General features: G+C 40.5%; 2 protein-coding genes across 3 annotated transcripts in view; both read right to left on the bottom strand.

Annotated features, from left to right (window-relative positions):
- Positions 1–12,301, bottom strand: part of LOC147059579 (synaptosomal-associated protein 25-A-like) — a 15,382-nt gene extending 3,081 nt beyond the window's left edge. Inside the window, exons 1-6 of one of the 2 annotated variants that reach the window (XM_085907807.1) lie at positions 11,940–12,301; positions 11,137–11,291; positions 6,056–6,163; positions 5,526–5,567; positions 3,624–3,672; positions 1,381–1,498 (exon numbers count right to left, since the gene is read on the bottom strand). In XM_085907807.1, the coding sequence (XP_085763933.1) occupies positions 1,381–1,498; positions 3,624–3,672; positions 5,526–5,567; positions 6,056–6,127 (281 nt within the window). In that variant the 5' untranslated portion in view covers positions 6,128–6,163; positions 11,137–11,291; positions 11,940–12,301. Of the gene's footprint in view, positions 1–1,033; positions 1,152–1,380; positions 1,499–3,623; positions 3,673–5,525; positions 5,568–6,055; positions 6,164–11,136; positions 11,292–11,939 lie in introns of both variants that reach the window. The other variant, XM_085907806.1, reaches the window with a different exon arrangement.
- Positions 12,302–12,326: 25 nt separating this feature from the next.
- lrrc28 (leucine rich repeat containing 28) lies at positions 12,327–18,608 on the bottom strand. Its single transcript, XM_085907805.1, has 10 exons — positions 15,763–18,608; positions 14,902–15,138; positions 14,784–14,824; positions 14,665–14,702; positions 14,413–14,550; positions 13,881–14,087; positions 13,697–13,799; positions 13,275–13,450; positions 13,045–13,204; positions 12,327–12,915 (listed from the first exon to the last, which is right to left on the bottom strand). Exons 2-10 carry the CDS (start codon positions 15,067–15,069, stop codon positions 12,846–12,848), a joined length of 1,101 nt encoding a protein of 366 aa, XP_085763931.1. The 5' UTR covers positions 15,070–15,138; positions 15,763–18,608; the 3' UTR covers positions 12,327–12,845.
- Positions 18,609–19,036: the final 428 nt, after the last annotated feature.

Below are 19,036 nucleotides of genomic sequence, written 5' to 3'. Positions count from 1 at the left end.
TTGGCCACGTTGACGTTTCTTTGGCCAAGCTCTCACATGATCAAATCGTGATATGTGGGGGTTAGGGTGATGCAATCGGGTTAGAAGGAGAATGTGGTGTGGGGGGCAGGGGCGGGGCTGGGAAAAGGGAGCGGGGAGGTTGGGGTGGTCCGCGGAACCCGCTGACGCTGCTGCTACCTGCAGGAAAAGAACCTCTCATCCAATGAGCAATGAAGGGCATGTGTAAGGGGAAGTAGCCGTCAAAGGCTGGAGAGAAAAATTCAATGAAATAAAAGAAAAAATCAAAAAAATCAAACCCGTTGTGGCGTTTTGTGTTATTTATGCATGCACGCAAGCTTTCACATGAGGTTAGTGTAAAGGAGTATTTCGCCATGTTTTCAGCCTGACCTCCATTCCACCATGTTTTAGGCTTGTTAATATTTAACTGGAGCGAGGCTTTTTTTTTGTGTGTGTGTGTGGAATTGAGCAAGAGTGCAACAACAAATTCACAAAATGGATTTTGGAGCCTCGAGACCCCCAGAGGTGAGCCCACCTAATTGCATCCTAGCATACCGAACACAAAGTCGTGTACGGGAACGAGTCGGAAAAAAAAAATGAAGCATCTTGAACAGAGAATATTATTAATTAAATCAGAATAATTCGTTAAAATATTCCCCCCCCAAAAATGTGTCTTATGTTGACAAATTATTTGAATTTCTTATTTAATAAATAATTAAATATATTTAAAACAAATCTTGTTTATTCAAATGGACAATTTTTTTTTTTTAAACTGTACACTATATGTAACAAACCGTATGTGGATGACCATGTGAGTCAAGACTGAAGTCCCTCAAGTGTTTTATTCCATCTTGTTAACTTTGTCGTTGCAACTTCTTGCTCCATGTGTTCGGAATCGACTTATGTGAGTTAGGGCTGCAGGTTGAAAAGTGGCAAAATCTCCCAAAGTACAAGCGACACATCCATGCATCATCATCATCATCATCATCATCATGCTCTACAGAGCCCAAAGAGGCCGCAGAAGCACACCACCTACTTGTTACACGGACATGAACAAAGACCACAGAACTGTCCTAGATTGTTCAAATTCTTTTCTGCATCCTTCATGTCCTTATTGATCTGGTCCATCCCCTCCTCGATGCGCTCCAGTTGCTCTGATTACCAACACATTGACATTTTCCCAGCAAAAGAGAAGAAGAAGAAAGGAGGAGGAGGAAGGTCGGAGGTTGGGGGGGGGGGGGATGACAAAGGAGAAGAGACAAAAAAAAAAAAAAGAAGAAGACTGTGACAAGAGAGACATCGGACATCACTATCACGAGCATCACTAGCGACATCACCAGCACTGGACAGGGCGGGAGCACGCGGCTCCTAGCCGGTACCTACTTTTTAATACACGGGCATATCAGCCCACAGCACTGGCCTATATCTTTTAAATCTTTCTCGGCCTCCTTCAGGTCTGCGTTGACCTTGTTCATGCCCTCCTCCACGCGATCGAGTTGCTCTGGTGAGGACAAAGGCATGAGAGGCATCGTCATTCACGCGGTTCCCCCGGCCCAAGCGGGAAGGCCAAGCGGGAGGCGAGCCTAACGCCCGCTCGTGCGCCTGCTGCGTTCTACTTTTATGAGGGGAGAGGAGGGCTCGTAATATTAAAATCTTGGGTTGAATCATTAAAGAATTTTTTTTTCTATATTCAAGATTTTTGGTGGTATTTTTTTTTTCAAATAAATACAATTAAGAAATATTTGTGGATTTTTTTTAAAAAAGACAAGACTATTTTTTATTTTTTCCAAATTCAAGATTTTCTGTAGTATTTTTTTTTTAAATAAATAAAATTGAAAATTATATTTTAAAAAATCTTCAGATTCTACTTTTCACGGACCAGAAGCAAAAGGAGAGCAGACATTCCATTCTCCATATCGCCAGCATCACATTTAGAGCTGGCCGCCACTCAAACGGTCGATATTAAAACTATTTCAAGGTCAGATGGTCATGCCGGTTCTTTAATGGGCGTAGCTGTAATGTCCATTAGTAGAAAGCGACACTTTGTCCTCTAGGAGAAGAAACCCTTAAGGAGACAGGGACGTTTTATATGAACAGCTTGTTCACACTGTAGTCAAGATCCCGGCAAGGCTCACAAATGGTACCTCATGTTCTTTATTTCTTTTTGTGGGGAGCTTTTTCATTTTCAAACAGGTCAGTGTCACTTTTAAAATGATCAAAACGTTAAAATGGGGAGGGTCAAATTGGAAAGGATTCCCAATTGTCTATGTATGCTATAAAGAGGCAAAACACTAATTTTGTCTCAACAAACCTTCTAAACTCATTCAAGATGGTGCCGAGACGCTCTTTTTTTTCCCCCAGCAAATAACAGACGATCAATTAAAAAAATTCACAAACTCAAGAGTTTGAGAATTCAGATTCTTTCTATTTCCATGACATCCTATGGGAAACAAAATGCCCTTCATTCCACAAGCGCCACGATACCTTCAAAAACAGGAAACCCGTATGTGTGTGTGTGTGTGTGTGTGTGTGTGTGTGTGTGTGTGTGTGTGTGTGTGTGTGTGTGTGTGTGTGTGTACATGATGTCAGAGTCAAGTGCAGGAGGCCAGGGTCCATCAGCCCTTCTCATAATGCTAAAATGAAGGAAGCCATTAACGTCTTCCCTACCTCCACTGCAGTCAATAATTTATGTAAGTTTACAGTTCTTTTTAAAGAACCCATGATTAGTACAGGAGATATGTTCTATATGTTCTTTATGTACATAAAATAAAAGGTGATTTTTATACATGTCTCGATGGATTTAAAAGTGAACAGATTCCATTTGGTTCGATTTGACACACTCGCTTCTTTTACAGACAAATATATTTTCTGATTCAAATCTATTTTTGTTACACCAATAGTAAATTTAAAAATTCTTCTTTTTTTTTTTTTTAGCGTGAAATGAAAGAAATATGAAGCAAAGGTTATATTAATGGTAAGAAATACCCATGAAAAATATACACTTGTTGAAATAGTTTTCCTCACATGAAACGATTCATATGCCTGATGGAATCCAACTTTTTTTCTTCAATGTATTCTTTGACATCATTATAAAGGATCTTGTTTGTTTTTTTAATACAACCTAGAAAACACTAGTCTTGTAGGATATAATATAAACACGATTAAATATTATCATAATCAAACAATGATGAATGTGATTTATGCTCAATACATGCCAAGCAAAGCAAGAGTTAGCTTATTTTAGCACAGCTTAGCTTAGCAACGTGTTCTCGGCAGCATTTAGTAGGAAATATTATATGAGAAAAATATTATGAATTCATTACTTCTGGGGAAATTATGTCAAATTAAACATTTGTTGTGGAATGTTGACAAAAAGAGTATCCAAGTAACACAAAAATGGAAATGAGTCAAGTATAAAATCCTACTAAATATTTATGAGAACAGACTGCTCATAAAAGAAATTGCAATAGTTGCTTTAGACTGCGTGGAAGCAAGGGCTCTCACTCTGGATTCATTATAAAAGCAGAGAGCAGTTCCATTTTGCCACAGGAACAGGAGAAAAGCAGAGCAGACGTCAATAAAAAAAATAAAATGGAACCTTGGGGACGTTTCCATTGGTAACTCACCTCCCTGCTCGTCCAACATGACAAGAGTCCTGATGCCGGCATCTTTACTCTATCACGGAAGAAGAACAAGGATTGGAATCAGAAATATTGAAATTAGGAAACAGGTTTAGGTAGAATCGACTAGAGCCTTCATATTTGAAATCAATACTAAACTTTCAGGGATTCATTCTCTGACCCAAACTTTGAGGATTAAAAGTTTTTGTTCTTTTGGAATCGCTTTCTCAAAATAAATATATGACGTGAGCCCTTGAAATTCAACCTCCTGAATTAAACCTTATGCCGATAAACTAGCTGGGAGAAATCTTCTAAAAATGAATGTTCTGGACTAAATCTTTCCCAGACTGAACAGTCTGGAGTGGATTCTCGACTCAAGCAAGAATGAAAGTTCTGGAAGAAATCCTACAGTACCAATAAGGTGACGTGACGAGACTGAATCAAAACTTTCGGGACTCCGAACTTTTCCAAAGAACTATTTTGTTTTTGTGTTTGTGTTGTGTTCACTGAACCTAAAGTAGAGCTTTGTTGACAAAGCAGCAGTCAAGTCTGATTTGTGTCGTTGTGATTTGTGTCACACACACACACACACACACACACACACACACACACACACACACACACACACACACACACACACACACACACACAAGGACATACTTAATTAAACACACACTAAGCTCAACTAAACAACAGCTTCCCACTCCCCGTGAGCTCCTCCCACAGATATTCCGAATTCCGGCTTCACGCATGGGCTCTCCTGCAGCCGGGCGTCATGTGACCTTCTCGGCGAGACCGCAAGGCGCACGCACGTCCGCTCGTTGGTGTCACTGATACTCGGATCACTCGCATTGGCTCCCAAATATTTCTTGATTATGAAGAATCTGTGCTTTTTTTGGTTTGTTTGGCTTCCAAGCAGGAAGTGTAGTGTAATGACATCATTTGGATAGATTTGTTTTATATTTAAGCAACATTTTTTTTTTCTTCACATATAACAGATCATTAATTTGCAGTCATTTGAGTTCATATTTACTGACACTTTGCTTTAAGGTGTTATTAAGGCACAGCGGTTGCCCTTGTTCATCTGCATTTGGTTGGAGAGCGTAACCCAGCGAGACTTGATGAGGTCACGCTGCAGGAGAGGGAGGCTCTCTTAGCGTTCCGCCATCTTGTCCATTAAAGGTCATGAGCTGGGAGATTTAAAGAGGGAAGGGGGGGGGGGGGGGTCACATTCACAGGAGACAAGGACGCCGACCTGGTGCGGACAATTAATGTCCCTGCCTATTAAATCACAAATTGGATCTCTTCAATGACTTTGGAAGAGATGATCTTCATGTATTGCAAATGTTAAGTGCTGCTGTTTATCATGGAGTGTGCTTCCTGCTGGGATTGCCTGTCGCGTGCTTATTCAATTAACCTAATCTTCACCCTCGGCCAAAGGCCACGTGCGACCGAACAGGAACAGGAACGCACTGTTATAACTAACTAACTATCAAAGCCTATTGTGAAGGGAATAAGAAGAACAAAGATATGTTTCTCCAGCAAATTGCATGCTCATTTGTGTTTAACGGGTCTCGAACACGCTCCTCTTCGGCCCTCGAGCCGATTCCCCCCCCTGCGGTCGTGGAGCTGCTGCCAGCCCAATTTATGCAAATGTAGCCGGATGAGCTTGCGTAAGGACAGCTGCTGTTGTCTTATTAAACGAGGACATGATGCACGGCGAGCTATTTTTAAACACCTCACAAAAGACGACAGAAACAAAAGAAAGAGACGGCGGCGAGTTTGGGCTATAAGTGGAAGCTCAATCAGGGGTGCGTTTGATTCGAGACGCGGCGTAGCCCTGAGAAGGATTTCTTCTTGAGTGCTGAGGTGGGAAATGATACGATGTACGAGGGTCAGTGAACTCACCTCCTCCACCAGAGTCAGCATGCGGCGAGTGCTCTCCAGAGACTGCAAGACAACAACAAGACAATATTAGCACAGTCAACACACTTCTCGCGGCATCATTATTATTTTGCCTGTCACATCGTCTCCTTTAATTCACCTAAATTATTTTTACCCTTTCAACTTACTTTTGTCTCCTCGCATTTGTTCACTATTCAACCCTCTCATTCCTCCATACATCAAGTCGGATTTCCATCCATCCATCCATCCATCCATCCATCCATCCATCCATCCATCCATCCATCCATCCATCCATCCATCCATCCATCCATCCATCCATCCATCCATCCATCCATCCATCCATCCATCCATCCATGCATGCATCCATGCATCCATCCATCCATCCATCCATCCATCCATCCATATCCAATAAGCCTCTCTAAGTCTCTCCGGTTCGCAATGATGTGCTGATGAATATTTAAGGAGCTCATCGGAGCCGCCGCTCTATTATTCCGAGCTCCTCTCGGCTGGAGCAAGTCATCTCAGCATTTTACCTCGTCGGCTATCTGGTCGGCGCGAGTCTGCAGGTCGGCCAGCTCGTTGCGCATGTCTGCTTCGTCCGCCATGGTGGGTGTTGAACCTTGAACTCAACGACGACGTAACTGGAAGAAGAAATAGTAAGATGGTGAGACAAAACACACTTTATGGGGGATAAAACATTGGAGATAAGTTTTCAGAAATTGGATAGTAGACATGCAAAGCTGACAATGACATTTCAGAAATTGAATTTTCTGCACCAGAATTGTACAGTAGGTTACTATAACAAAAACGCGTACGACTTAGTCTAATTATGATTTGTTTTTGTGAACAATTTTGAAAAATAATCTCACTGCAAGACAGTATTGCAATTGTGATTTAATATGTGATTTTTTTTTTTTTCATTTCGCTACCTAAGCAAACCAATAAATACATTCATGTTTTACAATAAATATCGGATTTATGATCATTAAATGTTTTGGCTTTCCAGGTTAGGCATCTTTTGAGGTGCCATTTTCCACTCGCGTCATAATGTCTTTTTTTTTTTTCCAGCCAGTGTTTAAGTATGAAGGAGGTCTGCTCTGTGATGATGTACATCTCCACCCATCTCCTCCTCCTTAATAATTCAACACCTGCTTTTTTGCACGCTAGAATATTGATGTCCATATTTTTCATTTCCAACACGGCAAGAGAAGCCAAATATAAACACACGGCTTGATCAGTGTGGTTTCAGTTGGTGGGCCGACATCCGTCCGCCCGCTCACCAACTAATTATTGATCGTGTGATTATCTTGCTGCAGTGGGACGGCTTCCTAGCTGAGGTTTCTTCTTCCAATTTCCTCCGCTGTCGCCTCCTCGTCTCCTTCCGACATTTTAAAAATGGGAAACCTGCCGTGTCGCCTCTCAAAACGGACAGCTGAAGTGCAGCTGATGAGGTCTTAGCATTTATAATGAATACAGAGCAGGACTACATTTCTACTGTATGATGGATGGCCTGTATATAACTGGAATGGCAAAGGTCAGCCACCTGGTCTTCATCTTCACAGACATCAAGTCAAGGCCTTAAATGCCGCCACCGCCGCCCCCTTCTCGTCGCCCAATCAGCTGCTTCGATGGACAGCGGCTGCCGGGCTCAGGAGGATTAAAGTCAAAGCGAGGAAAAGAGGATTTACTCTCACTCTACACTCTCTCTTCCTACGCCATTTCCTCCTTTTGTCTCGACGTAAGGATTCGGGTTTGAGCATGATCCCAACTTGACACCTAAATTCTCGTACGTATGTGATTCGCTAACTGATTGGTGCAAAACAGTCATTAACGCTGTGGGGAATCATCATGGGGTGCGAAATACAAAGGCATGCGAAGGAATAAAAAAAAAAAGTGGCTCGGGCCGAGATGAGCCGGCAATAAATATCCCATTTAATGCCGTAATAAACCTAAAACCTCTTTTATTATCTCAATAAAACATGTTTCGTCCAGTCATCCGTGGTTCTTGTGGACCTATTAAGAAACGATGCTCTAGATGAGTGAAATTAATTAGTTTGAGGCATAGAAAGCCCAAGCTTCATGTATAGTGCAGTGGGGGAGACACAAAATAGAAAGAACAATCTCTGTTAACGTGGCAATTTAAACACGTGCCCAGCTTGGACATGATGGTCACGAATGAGTCATGATTGTGTGTGTGTGTGTGTGTGTGTGTGTGTGTGTGTGTGTTGCTACTCCATGCTGACCTATAAACAGGAAGCACATGCGTATGTCAGGATGTAAGCAGGCCAGAGAGCATCATAATAGCCTGGAGCCAAAGGAAAAAAAAAAAAAAATCCAAATGCTGACTCCTTCTACTTGACCACTTTACACACACACATACAGATACGCAAGGTTGAATCAAGGCACGCTGTTATGAAGAAGTGATATTCCAAAAGACTCCTCAAAATCTACGTCTGATCAAACCATGGCACGAGACCTCAGATCAGCGAGCATCAAAGAATCATCTCTTCCTCTTTGTGTGTTCATTATCTTCTATAGAATAAAATAACTCGGAGATGGATAGACGGGCTCCACCCCGGACTGGTCGTCAACAAATTTACAGGCAAATTCAAGTCCTTAGTTGCATATTTTTAGAATAAGGCTGGGAAAAAAATAATAATAAAAAGCCGGGAATCAAATCCAACTCGACAGGAACTGCGAGGGTGACGTGCTCCAGTCCTGAAATGGATGAAGTTTCAAGATGGCGGCAGCACATGCCTGTGGAGAGTCGCCCACAGAGAGAAATGTGCTGGCACAGTGGCGTGTCTAAAAATTGGACTTTGGGGGCTATTTGTGCCAACGAACGTCATGGCAGCATACGCACATTTTGTCTTTTAATTACAGTTGAAGGAAAGATGATGGCGCGGCTCAAACACTTTGCGTTACTTCCTCTCTTATATAACGACAACGGCGGGCCCGGAAGGAAGCGTCTAGAGATGAGAGGGGAGGGGAAGACAAAGTGCGAGATTGGTGGCATTTATACAAAGGATGGTTTATCTTTTGAGCTCAAGGGGCCATCCATATCAGGGTTTTAACATCGAGAGGTGATTTTTTTTTTTTTTATGTAACTGCAAAGTATTATTTCAATATTTCGGTTATTTTTTTTCAAATGTAACTGCAAACTATGTAAAAGCATTTATTTTGATGATTTTTTTAAATTTATTTATTTACTCATTTAATTAAATTGATCTATTTATTGATTCTAAATAAATATATATATTTATTAAATAGATTTTAAATAGATTTATTTATAGAAATAAATAAAAAATACTATTTATTTAGAATAAATAAATAGTATGGGGTTGGATGGAAATGAATAAAAAATACTATTTATTTAGAATAAATAAATAGAATAAATATATTTTTTTATTCAAAAAACAACAACAAAAAACAATAAGTGGAGTTGGATGGAAATGAATAAAAAATACTATTTATTTAGAATAAATAAATAGAATAAATATATTTTTTTATTCATTTCCATCCAACTCCACTTATTGTTTTTTGTTGTTGTTTTTTTTAGTCATGATCAACCAATTCTTTAATATAACAAGAGATTTGAAAGTGTCTATCGTATGTTGTTATCTAATTTAATAAACCTATCGTATTCATTCCACAGGGAAAAACTCAATCCCCTCTGTGTTAGAATCTCTTAAAACATTTGCCACGGGGTCACAAGAAAGAGGTCATTATTAATAAAAACTGATAACAGATCATTCCAAAGGGGAAGGCTATAAAAAAAAAAAAAACGGGGTGGGCGTGGCTGATGTGGAGAAAAGAAGACATGAGATGGGAGAAGACAGTAGCTGACTCAAAGCAATCATCAGGGGAGGCCTGCCTGCCTGACTGCCCTGCCCGTAGGGGGATAATCACTGCAAAGCCCCACTGTCCCATTCACTGAGGATAAAAACCCACTGGATTAATATACGCGTCCACACACGCACACTCACAGACCACTTTCTCTTCTTCTATACATGTGTTGCCTTTTTCTTTGACTTCCAGTCCTCCTCTATATAGGACACTCACTTACGGACATACTTGGACACTTTTCAAAGCCTCAACGACATTTATCTGGTGTGAATTTTCAACGGACATTTTAGATTTCATTCTAACAATATATGATCTTGATATAAATCTTTTTTTTTCATGCCATTTATTATTGCAATATAGGAATCTCAATGGCAAGATGTTTGAAGGTGTAGGGTGCAATTTGATTCTAATCCAAATTGGAACTGTCCGTGGTCCTGTCCAGATCAAATAAAAATAGGGACATTTTCTACGACAGGATCATATCAAGCTGAGTTTTGTTTACATACACCAAATGCTAGAGGTTACCACACATTCAGATCTAATTGGTTACAATATTGGACTGTTACAAAGTCAAACTTTTGCTCAAGAGATGCTCTCGGCTAACGGAATCAATTTTAATAGCAGGCTGCCAGAGTGGGCTTTAATGTCAGCTTGAGTTGTTTACATGCTTCAAGCTGACGTTATCTAACCTTACCACAACACACAACCAAGCAAGTCCACAACTTAGTGTCAGAAATGTTCTTTATATATACGGGCTTTCCGAAACGTGCGTTCTTCTGCATGGCGAATTGCCCACAGTTCAAAATAACCAGACATACAAAGACGATTGTCTAAATTGCTTCGGTGCTGGCATTGATCCATGCAGAGTCGCTGCTAAGTGAACATGAAATAACTCACAAGTACACATTCAGCATCATAACCCTGTGCTTGTGCATACCTGTACATTCTATCTACGTGTCTCGGGATCTTCATCATCTGTCTCAATGTTATTCATCTTCATGGTGTTGAAATAGCACTTAATGACCGTTTTTTTTTTTTCCCCTCTTTGTTTTGAAAACTAGACACGCTGACAGGCTAGCTTTGTAAGGCTTGCTTGGGTGGTTTTGTGTCATGTTAAGGTTATCCAACATTAGTACCAAATGATATGTTCTCTTCTAAAATTGCTCTAGAGCTTCCACGCTACTAGAAGAGCTGAACTTTATTTTTGGGGTTAATAAAAGGTACTTTAACAGTCTCGTTCACAGCCGTTAGAGGGTGTGCACACTTGTGCAACTACATTAATCGCTGTTTTCCTTTCTTTGTTTTTGTTTTTACTTCAGCTATTCATTTGTGTTACACGGTAGAGTTGTATTTTTAAACAAAATTGTTAAATCTAATCATTTGCGGTATATTTGAGATTTGAACTGTTAAAGCAGTAAATTATAAACATTTGTAGTTGTGTTGGGCGTTTACAATTGCCAATATTTAGCCATTTGCGTTAGGTCCCTAATCCTCCCGAATAGGCTGTCAGACTCGGAGCTGTCCTCGGTGCTGAAACACGGGCGCCACTACAACTCGGCAATAAACTACAGGAAACATTAGCAATATTCAAATTGTTATGAGATTAAATCCACGATAAATCATTTGTGATAAGACACTATTTATCCCGAAGAGCAAATCAAAGTTGCCCTCTTTCAAGCATAGTGGCTGAAAATGGCCAGGTAGGTGAAACACAGGGAACCGTAGAAAGAGAGAAGGTCGAAAAACTAAAAGAAGAAGCAAGACCTACCTGAGCAGGTCTCCTCCACGCGTCTTTCCTTAACGTGCCGCGATACAGCTCACAGATGTCCGTGCGTGCGTGCGTGCGTGCGTGCGAGCGCAAGGAAAGGTACATGGACGCGCGCGCGCCGTCGTGTAGCAGAAGAACAATGCCGGTTAGGGATTCTACAAAATAAGAGGGAAAGAGACAGTTAAAATATTTAATTGGCATCGTTGTGTCCTCCCATGTTGTGTTGGGAAACGTTCGCAATTTAATTCTGTTCTAGAGTTGTCATTAAAAAAAAAAAGAAATATGAAAAATATGACTTTAGCAACATTCGATGCCTATTCCTTCCGAAATGTGTTTGCTGTTTAGCACAGTAGCAAGTTAGACATTATTACAATCCCACCTTGTGACACATTACATTTGGTTCCAAGGAGCTGTGATTCCTTATTTTGATTTTTTTTTAAATTTCATTATGCTCTTATTTTGTTGCTTCCGGCCAGAGAACGTTATCCTTGGTGACAAAATGGCCGCGCCCTCGACGTCACAAGTCATAGCCGTATATTATTTTTACTATGAATATTAATGATGACATTTTATTCATTTAAATGACTGTAGTAACGATAGTTTGAAGCAATATTAAGAAAAATTCAAAATAACGCAGATATGAGGAAAGGAGTACTAAGAAAGGAGGTCAGAAGGGAAGGAAGGAAGGAGTCAAGTGAGAGAAGAAAGGCAAGGGAGTTAGGAAGGAAATGATGCCAGAAAAAAATTCTGTATGTAATATAAGTACATTTTCTGTTTACAGCATTGCGTCTTAGCATGCGCACCTGCACCAGAACCAAGTCACTTGGCTCACAGATGCCGTGTTGGACGTGGGGGCGGGGGGAGGAATGAGCTGTCAATCACATTCCCACCGCCTGTCACTTTGCGGCCGGCCGTTTGTCACATCACTTCACACATCAGACTGCTCATCTCCTCCTCGTCATTGCCTGCTTCTTTTCGGGGACAAGCAACACAATTTCTGCACGGAATAATAATTAAAATAAAAAAAATCTGCATCCAAGAAATACCAACAGAATATTTTAATGCAATGAAAAGCTGACTTGTAAAACAGCAGACTTCCAAATGCTCACTTTTTGTGTCATGACGTGACATTTCACAGCATGTTATCTCCACCAGGCTGAGCAGCATCGCCCCCCCCCGCCCACCCACCCAGCCAGCATGACCCACAGGCAGGAAATTACTTGGCCGTTGCATGCTGTATTAACACACACACGCGTGCACACATGCACGGGCGAGCACGGCTTCCCGTCATACACATTGACTCACTCACGCTTAAAAACCTTCGACCTCAGGCAAAGGTAATATAGACTGAACATCATTATATAATACATTGAAAATATTAAAGCGGGCATTGTTCATTCAGATTTATAATAGCTTCCGTGTCATTGTACCGCACGAAATGAACGCATCCGAAAGACATCGAAAATCATGACCAACAGGGAGATCCAGATCGGGAGTCCGCCGGCTCGCCTTTACGGTAACTTGTTTTTGCAGATGGAAAAAAAAAAAAACATACGGGAGGCTAAAAAGAGATTTCAAAAAGATTTAAAGTGCTTGTTTACTTTATGTCTTATTCTGGACCAATGTGGCCCCTTTGCATGTCCCCTTGTTTGACTTGCCAAAGAGTCACGCTGTCAACATGGCGGCTCCAGAGAGGGAGGCAAACGACTTCAGCTCTGGAGGTTAAACGTCCGAAGGCAGCGGCTGGAACAGCAGTAGGCCACAAAACTGACTGTGGTCCTGATGAGGTGGGCACACACAGGTAAGAAAAAAAAAAAAAAAACAATGACACGGAATTTAGGAGATATAGCAATGGACATGATTTTTTTTTTTTTTCCTTTCCAAAATTACAAAGTGGGTTTAACAAACCTGCGGTGCACCGCTGCCAGGGCGGTGTGTCGCAACGGGAAGAGTTTGGGGTAGATGACTGTGAACATGGGTTGAGTGCAGCGGTGACAGTGACCCAGAGGGAACTGCAGCAGATCCAGGAGACTCTTTGGCAGCGGAATGGCAGGCGGGATATTCACATCTACAAACACACCGTTTCGATTATGATCCGTCAGCATTCAATTCAAAACAGCACCGTCCGCCTTCATCACCTGTGGTATGGTGCAATTGTTGGTGGTAGAGTTGGTGAAGCCTTCTCATGGCCAGCTCCTCCAAGGGGACCACGTTATCCGCCTCAGAGGCCACCGCTTTAACTTCGACCGGCAGTCCCAACAGAGCCTCGCTCAGCGCCTCATCCTGGTCGTCGCCCGGCGGAGACACGCCGCAACTGTGGGCGCACCACACGCAGAGAATTAGGCAACATGTCTGAAAAGTTCCAGGAGTTGCGTCACAAAATATTTCAAACGACAAGTTTTCCCCCTTCTACTTTACCAGTGAGCACGTTCCTGACTTCGTTTACAAAGTCAACGGCCATTCAAGCCACCAAGATGAAAATATAGCAGTAGTTGTTCATCTTATCCAAACTTACTGCAACAATGAAAAACATAGCATGTGTCAAAAAATAAAATGTTACCCGCTGCATCCGATGACCTTGTTGTACAAGTACGACGGAAGGCCTTTCAGGTCCACGTTGTAGTCCACGAACACAAACTGCAGCTCTCGCGAGCCTCCCAGATCTAGAACGCAACAAGGAAGTGCTAGAGTAGACCAAGCAAAAAAAAAAAAAAAAAACGCAAGAAACGCGTGATGGCACCCACCGAGCGGGAGGAAGGTGAGGAAGTTGGCGGCCATGGAGAGCTGGGTGAGGCGAGCCAGCCGGCAGAGGTGGCGCGGCACGTGGCTCAGCAGGTTGTGGTCGGCACTTAGGTGCTGCAGGGACGAGCAGCGGTACAGACGCTCGGGGAGCGATGTCAGCAGGTTCATAGACACGTCCAGAGTCTCCAGCAACTGAAGGTCACCAATCTCTTGGGAGACAATGGACATTTTTCAAATGTTGTCCCCCGAGCAGTCACATGATTGATATTTGTTACATTAATTAAGCTATTTTCCCTCGAATTGACAAACTAAGATCCTTTTTTTTTTTTTTTTATTCAGTCTTGTCCAGAAGTAACACTCAGGTTGTAAAACGGAACACTGCCTCCCTCTGCTTGGCTTAACAGGGTAATGCAGCCAAAAAGTGATTCTAGCAAATACTAACTTTGCGCAAGTTGCTACAGAAAAACCGTGTAAGAACATGACAGCGACGTGCTCGAAAAAGATGCCTGGATAAAAAAAGGTACGGACTCTTACCTGGCGGCAGGCTTTTGAGCTGGTTGTTGGACAGTCGCAGGTGTCTCAAAGACCTCAGTCGTCCAACCTCCGGGCAGAGCAGCTGTAGGGAGTTGCAGCTCAGGTCCAGTGACTGCAGCCGTGGCAAGTTTCCAATAGCTGGATGCAAAGCCACTAGTTAGCACCGTTTTAGTTTATTCCATATCAATGCAAAAAAAAAAACTTCCATGACTAGCTTTTATTTGGGCGGGTTTAACGCAGGGGGGAAGTCACCTTCGGGAATAATCACGATGTTGTTGGAGTGCAAATATCTTAAAGGAGAACAAGAAAGGAACACGTGAGAAAGTAATTTATTTCTCTCTAGTATCGTGTATATAGATAAGAATACTCACAGCTCTATTAGATTTGGTAGCTTCTGTGCAAGATTGTCAGGCTAAAAGGAATTTTGAAAAATAAATAAAGAAGCATTATGGCATGAACATCACATTTTGAGTGACATCTAGTGTATACCAGCGTGGTGAGCAAGTTCCCTTTCATGTAGAGCCTCTCCAGGAATTGCAAGCCCTCATCTTTGAGCAGCTCCACGGGGAAATGGTTGAGATTCCTGTAGTTGAGAAAGAGATTCTTGTGGCGCTCCTGCTTGGCCATGAAGATGGTCTCATGGAGCTCACTGGCCATCTTGGAAGAGGACTTTCCTCTTCTGCCGCGTATACTTCTTCCTTCCTATTCTACTCATCCATTGTCTTTCTGGAGTGAAAAATGCATGAAGCAAAATAGAGGAAAAGTGAGTTTTTCATGTGACCAGTGTGACAGAAGTTGGATGTAACTGGAAAGGAATATTCATTTATGTAATCCACTTTGTTGCTGCTGTATAAGCGTATATAATGTCATTTCACGCACAGGTTCCTAATCTTTGTTAATCTACAATTTCTAGTTTTTCTCCTTTACTTGCCACAGGGACTGCAAATTGAATATCTCTCGTGAACTATCTGGTACAGATCATCTCTACAAAAGACTAAACGAATGGTTCTTCTTTGAGCCAAAGCTGCAGAGCCTTAATTTGAACCAAGAAAAACCCTGGTAAATATCATCTGTGCCGGAAAAGTGGGAGAAAAAAGCAATTAGACAGCTAATTTACAAAATCATAACAAAAATCATCCATGTTGATAAGCCTTTTTTTTTCAAAGGCCCGGTGCTTCATGCAGCGCGATACGTGTACATTTTGAACATTAAACGCACGATAATTCGCTGTTTAAATAATCTAAAGAGCTATTACTGATTTATTTAGTCAACGTAACGTTCAAGCTAAGCTAAATTAGCCTCTCTGTCACTAGCACGACGCAGAAGAAAACAACAAAATATATAGCTTACCTGAATTGTAACGGGTGTAACATGTTTGTGAGGTCGTAAAAAGTCGTAAAAATACGTGAGGTCGTGTGTCAAAGACGTCAAGTTAAGCTAGGCTAAAGTACAGTTACCTCGACTGTGAAAAATAACGTGACGTCATTCTTAAGGCTTCCATTCAAATGACGGTTTTCAAGTTTTTTTTCCTACCTTGTTTACTTAAATGTTGGTGTTAGTTATAAGTAACTCACAACACGCGATAATAAAATAATGCACACATGCTTATTTTTATTTGACTCATGACGTCACGTCCGCCGTCGGACGTTGTGGGCGGGTCGCAGGGATAGGCAAACAATTTTGATTTGCATACATTTTTTTATTTATCTTAAATCTCTTGTAGAAAAACAAAACAAATAGAGAAACATTCTCTTTTTTCCTTCAGTCAGTCATCTTCCACCCTCCGGCATACATTTGCAAACATGTACAAAAAAAACAAACTCATTCTGACTTTTTGTGAGGAAGGCTGTTGGAAAAATGTACAAAATCAACTTGGCCATGGATGCAAAACAAATATTTTTTTTTCATTTTGAGGCCATCCAGTGGAGAAATCCCCCTCCCTGATCCCTTATCGCTGTCTGTACTGCATTTAAAACCAAAGAACGCCGGTTCTTGGTACCTGTCTGTCACCATGGCAACAAGTCCCAAAAAAAGGCCAGAAAGCCAGTATTTTCATATTGGGACACGTGACCGAACAAAACTACATGTGGTCCCCTCTGCTAATATTAATACCTTCCCGGGGCAAATGAAATATCTGTCCAAAAGTCAAAAACTGTTCAGTCACGTATGAATGTGGCTCCACATACTCAATGATGAAGATCGAGCATTGTCGTGTTTGTTTTTACGACCAGCGACAGAAACATGGGCAGAGGAGCTGAGATGTACTGCATTATTTTAGGTTTTCACAAAAAATACAGTAGCAGCTTTCTTTCCGCCTTTTGCTGATATATTGTGATGTATATAAAGAGTAATTGGGCCACATGGAAAGGGGGGCATATAAACAAGACAAAATCCTAATTTACAAGAAAAGGAATAATTAGGAGAACTTGTAATATTTTGAGAAAATGTCAAAATGTAACAATGTTACACAGGAACAAGTCGTAGGACAACAGCATTACGTGCGATATTCACGTTGTGCGGCAAAGTCGTAAAGTGACAGTAAAATGAATCATACAAGTCGGAAATGATAAAAGTCATCAATTGAGGAGAACAGTCATTTGTGATATTACAGGAAGAACAACTGGAAATTTGACATGAAAAAAAAAGTCAACAAAGTGACATTAAAGACAAAATATTATGATACAAAAATTTAACAGAACGATATCAGAAGTTGAGGAAGTAAAATCCTGATGTTAGGAGGATCAAGAGGTCACCTTACAAAACGTCAATTTAACTTCTGCATCGCTATATCTTAAATCGTAATGAGAGTTGAAAAATGGTGAACAATAATTTTTAAATGTACACTTGTGACCTCCAAATTTAGTTTTTTCCTTTTTTTTTTTTTTTTTAAACACATCTCTGACAATATTCCGACTACTTTTGCCATAAGTCTTTTTCAGTAGTATAGATTTTTTTCTTCTTCTGGTAACGCAATGACTTTCCCGTTTTATATTACAGCTTTGATACTTTCATTACATATTGACTATTCTCAAAACATATCGGCGGCTTTTATGGCAATTTGATAAATGTTTCCGTGAAATGTTACAGCTCCATTAATATGCCAATTTTATTTTCTCAAATGACTTGTGATCCTAATGCTCTCTTTATTGAATGGCACAAAATACTATTTCCATCTTGGGTACACAGTCCCAGTCTAACAACATCTCTTACAGTTTAGAACCACAGTAACGCATCGTAGTTAAACTTTACCAAACCATTCTTATTGGTCGATTATCTATGTGGTCATATAATATAAACATAATTCCCATGTTTCTGTGCTGTTTGGTTTGTGATTTGTAATTGTGAAGTTAAAGTAAAGCTCTGCCATATCATAATTTGAATTAAAAAAGACAACAGTGAGGTAGATGGATGGTTGAATGAAAAACAGAAAAACCTTCCCCCTTTCCCCAAAAGTATCAAAAAACCCTCAAAAATGTATCAAAACAAATAGAAAAAAAGTCTCCAGCTATTTCTGTACAGTGATTTACACACACAAAAACAACACAACTGGGCTGGCCAATATTTCTTCAATAAATCATACAAATAAATTAATTCAGCCTTTTACTTAGGGAGCAGAAGCATCTTTAGCATTATTAGCCATCTGTATACTGCCGCCATTTTGTAGGGTGATTTAACGATATTTTATTGTAGTGCATTAGCATTAGCTAGCTAGCCAGCTAAGTTAAACGTCAGCTGTCACATTTTGGATGCTAGCTGAAGAATCATTTTTAAAAAAGTGTAGTGTTTAAAAATATATATTAATGTCCACTTTATGATGATTAAGCATACCTGTACAATACTGAAAAAAAAATAGAATTTGGGGAAGATTTGATTTTGTGTACCACACTCAAAATACCATTTTGTCGCAGTATATTTATGACAGCTAGTTTGATGACTAAGTAACTAGTTGAGAAGCTAGTTGAACTTAAGAGGATAATACGGCCTATCAATGTAGTAACAATTAGCAAGTGTGCTACCACAGCGCCTATCTAAAAATAAGAATTGTTCAAATTTGGAAAGAGTCAGGAACTCAAGAGCAGCCAGCTTAGCAGCTAGTGTGACAATTACACCAAAACAATTTCATTTAACTGGTGGTTGTTGACAAACTATTCACTTTTTTGTTTGATCAAAATTTGAAATGAGGGGACCACGTGGCAGCTTGTGCGACAGCTAGCTTAAAACGAGAGAGTACTAACATCGTAGCTAACATCCATCCATTTGGTGGCGAAAACTGAATGCGGTGAAGAGGCGGGCATGTACAAATGTGTATGAGTGTGTGATTTTTATATATATATCATCAAGAATTGTGTGTTTATTTTTATTGACAACAGGGCTAACAATCCTTAACAAATAAAGCCCAAAATGGCAGCACAAACCTGAGATTTACTTGGGACTCTTTTCAAAGAAAAAAAAAGAAAAAAACGAGGCGTACTTCTTTGAAACCAGCTCAGTTACATTTAACAAAAAAAATTCAACCGGAAGGTCTCTTATATACTCATCAAGTCATATATATTTATAGAGAATCTATATTACAACCACAAGAGAAAATAAGGAATAGCAGCTTGTCTTTTCTTTTCTCTGTACA

The sequence above is a fragment of the Syngnathus leptorhynchus genome, chromosome 3, assembly GCF_054491065.1.
Source record: "Syngnathus leptorhynchus isolate UIUO chromosome 3, UIUO_Slep, whole genome shotgun sequence".
In the NCBI taxonomy this organism is placed as follows: Eukaryota; Metazoa; Chordata; class Actinopteri; order Syngnathiformes; family Syngnathidae; genus Syngnathus; species Syngnathus leptorhynchus.
This window is presented reverse-complemented; position numbering and strand designations above follow the sequence as displayed.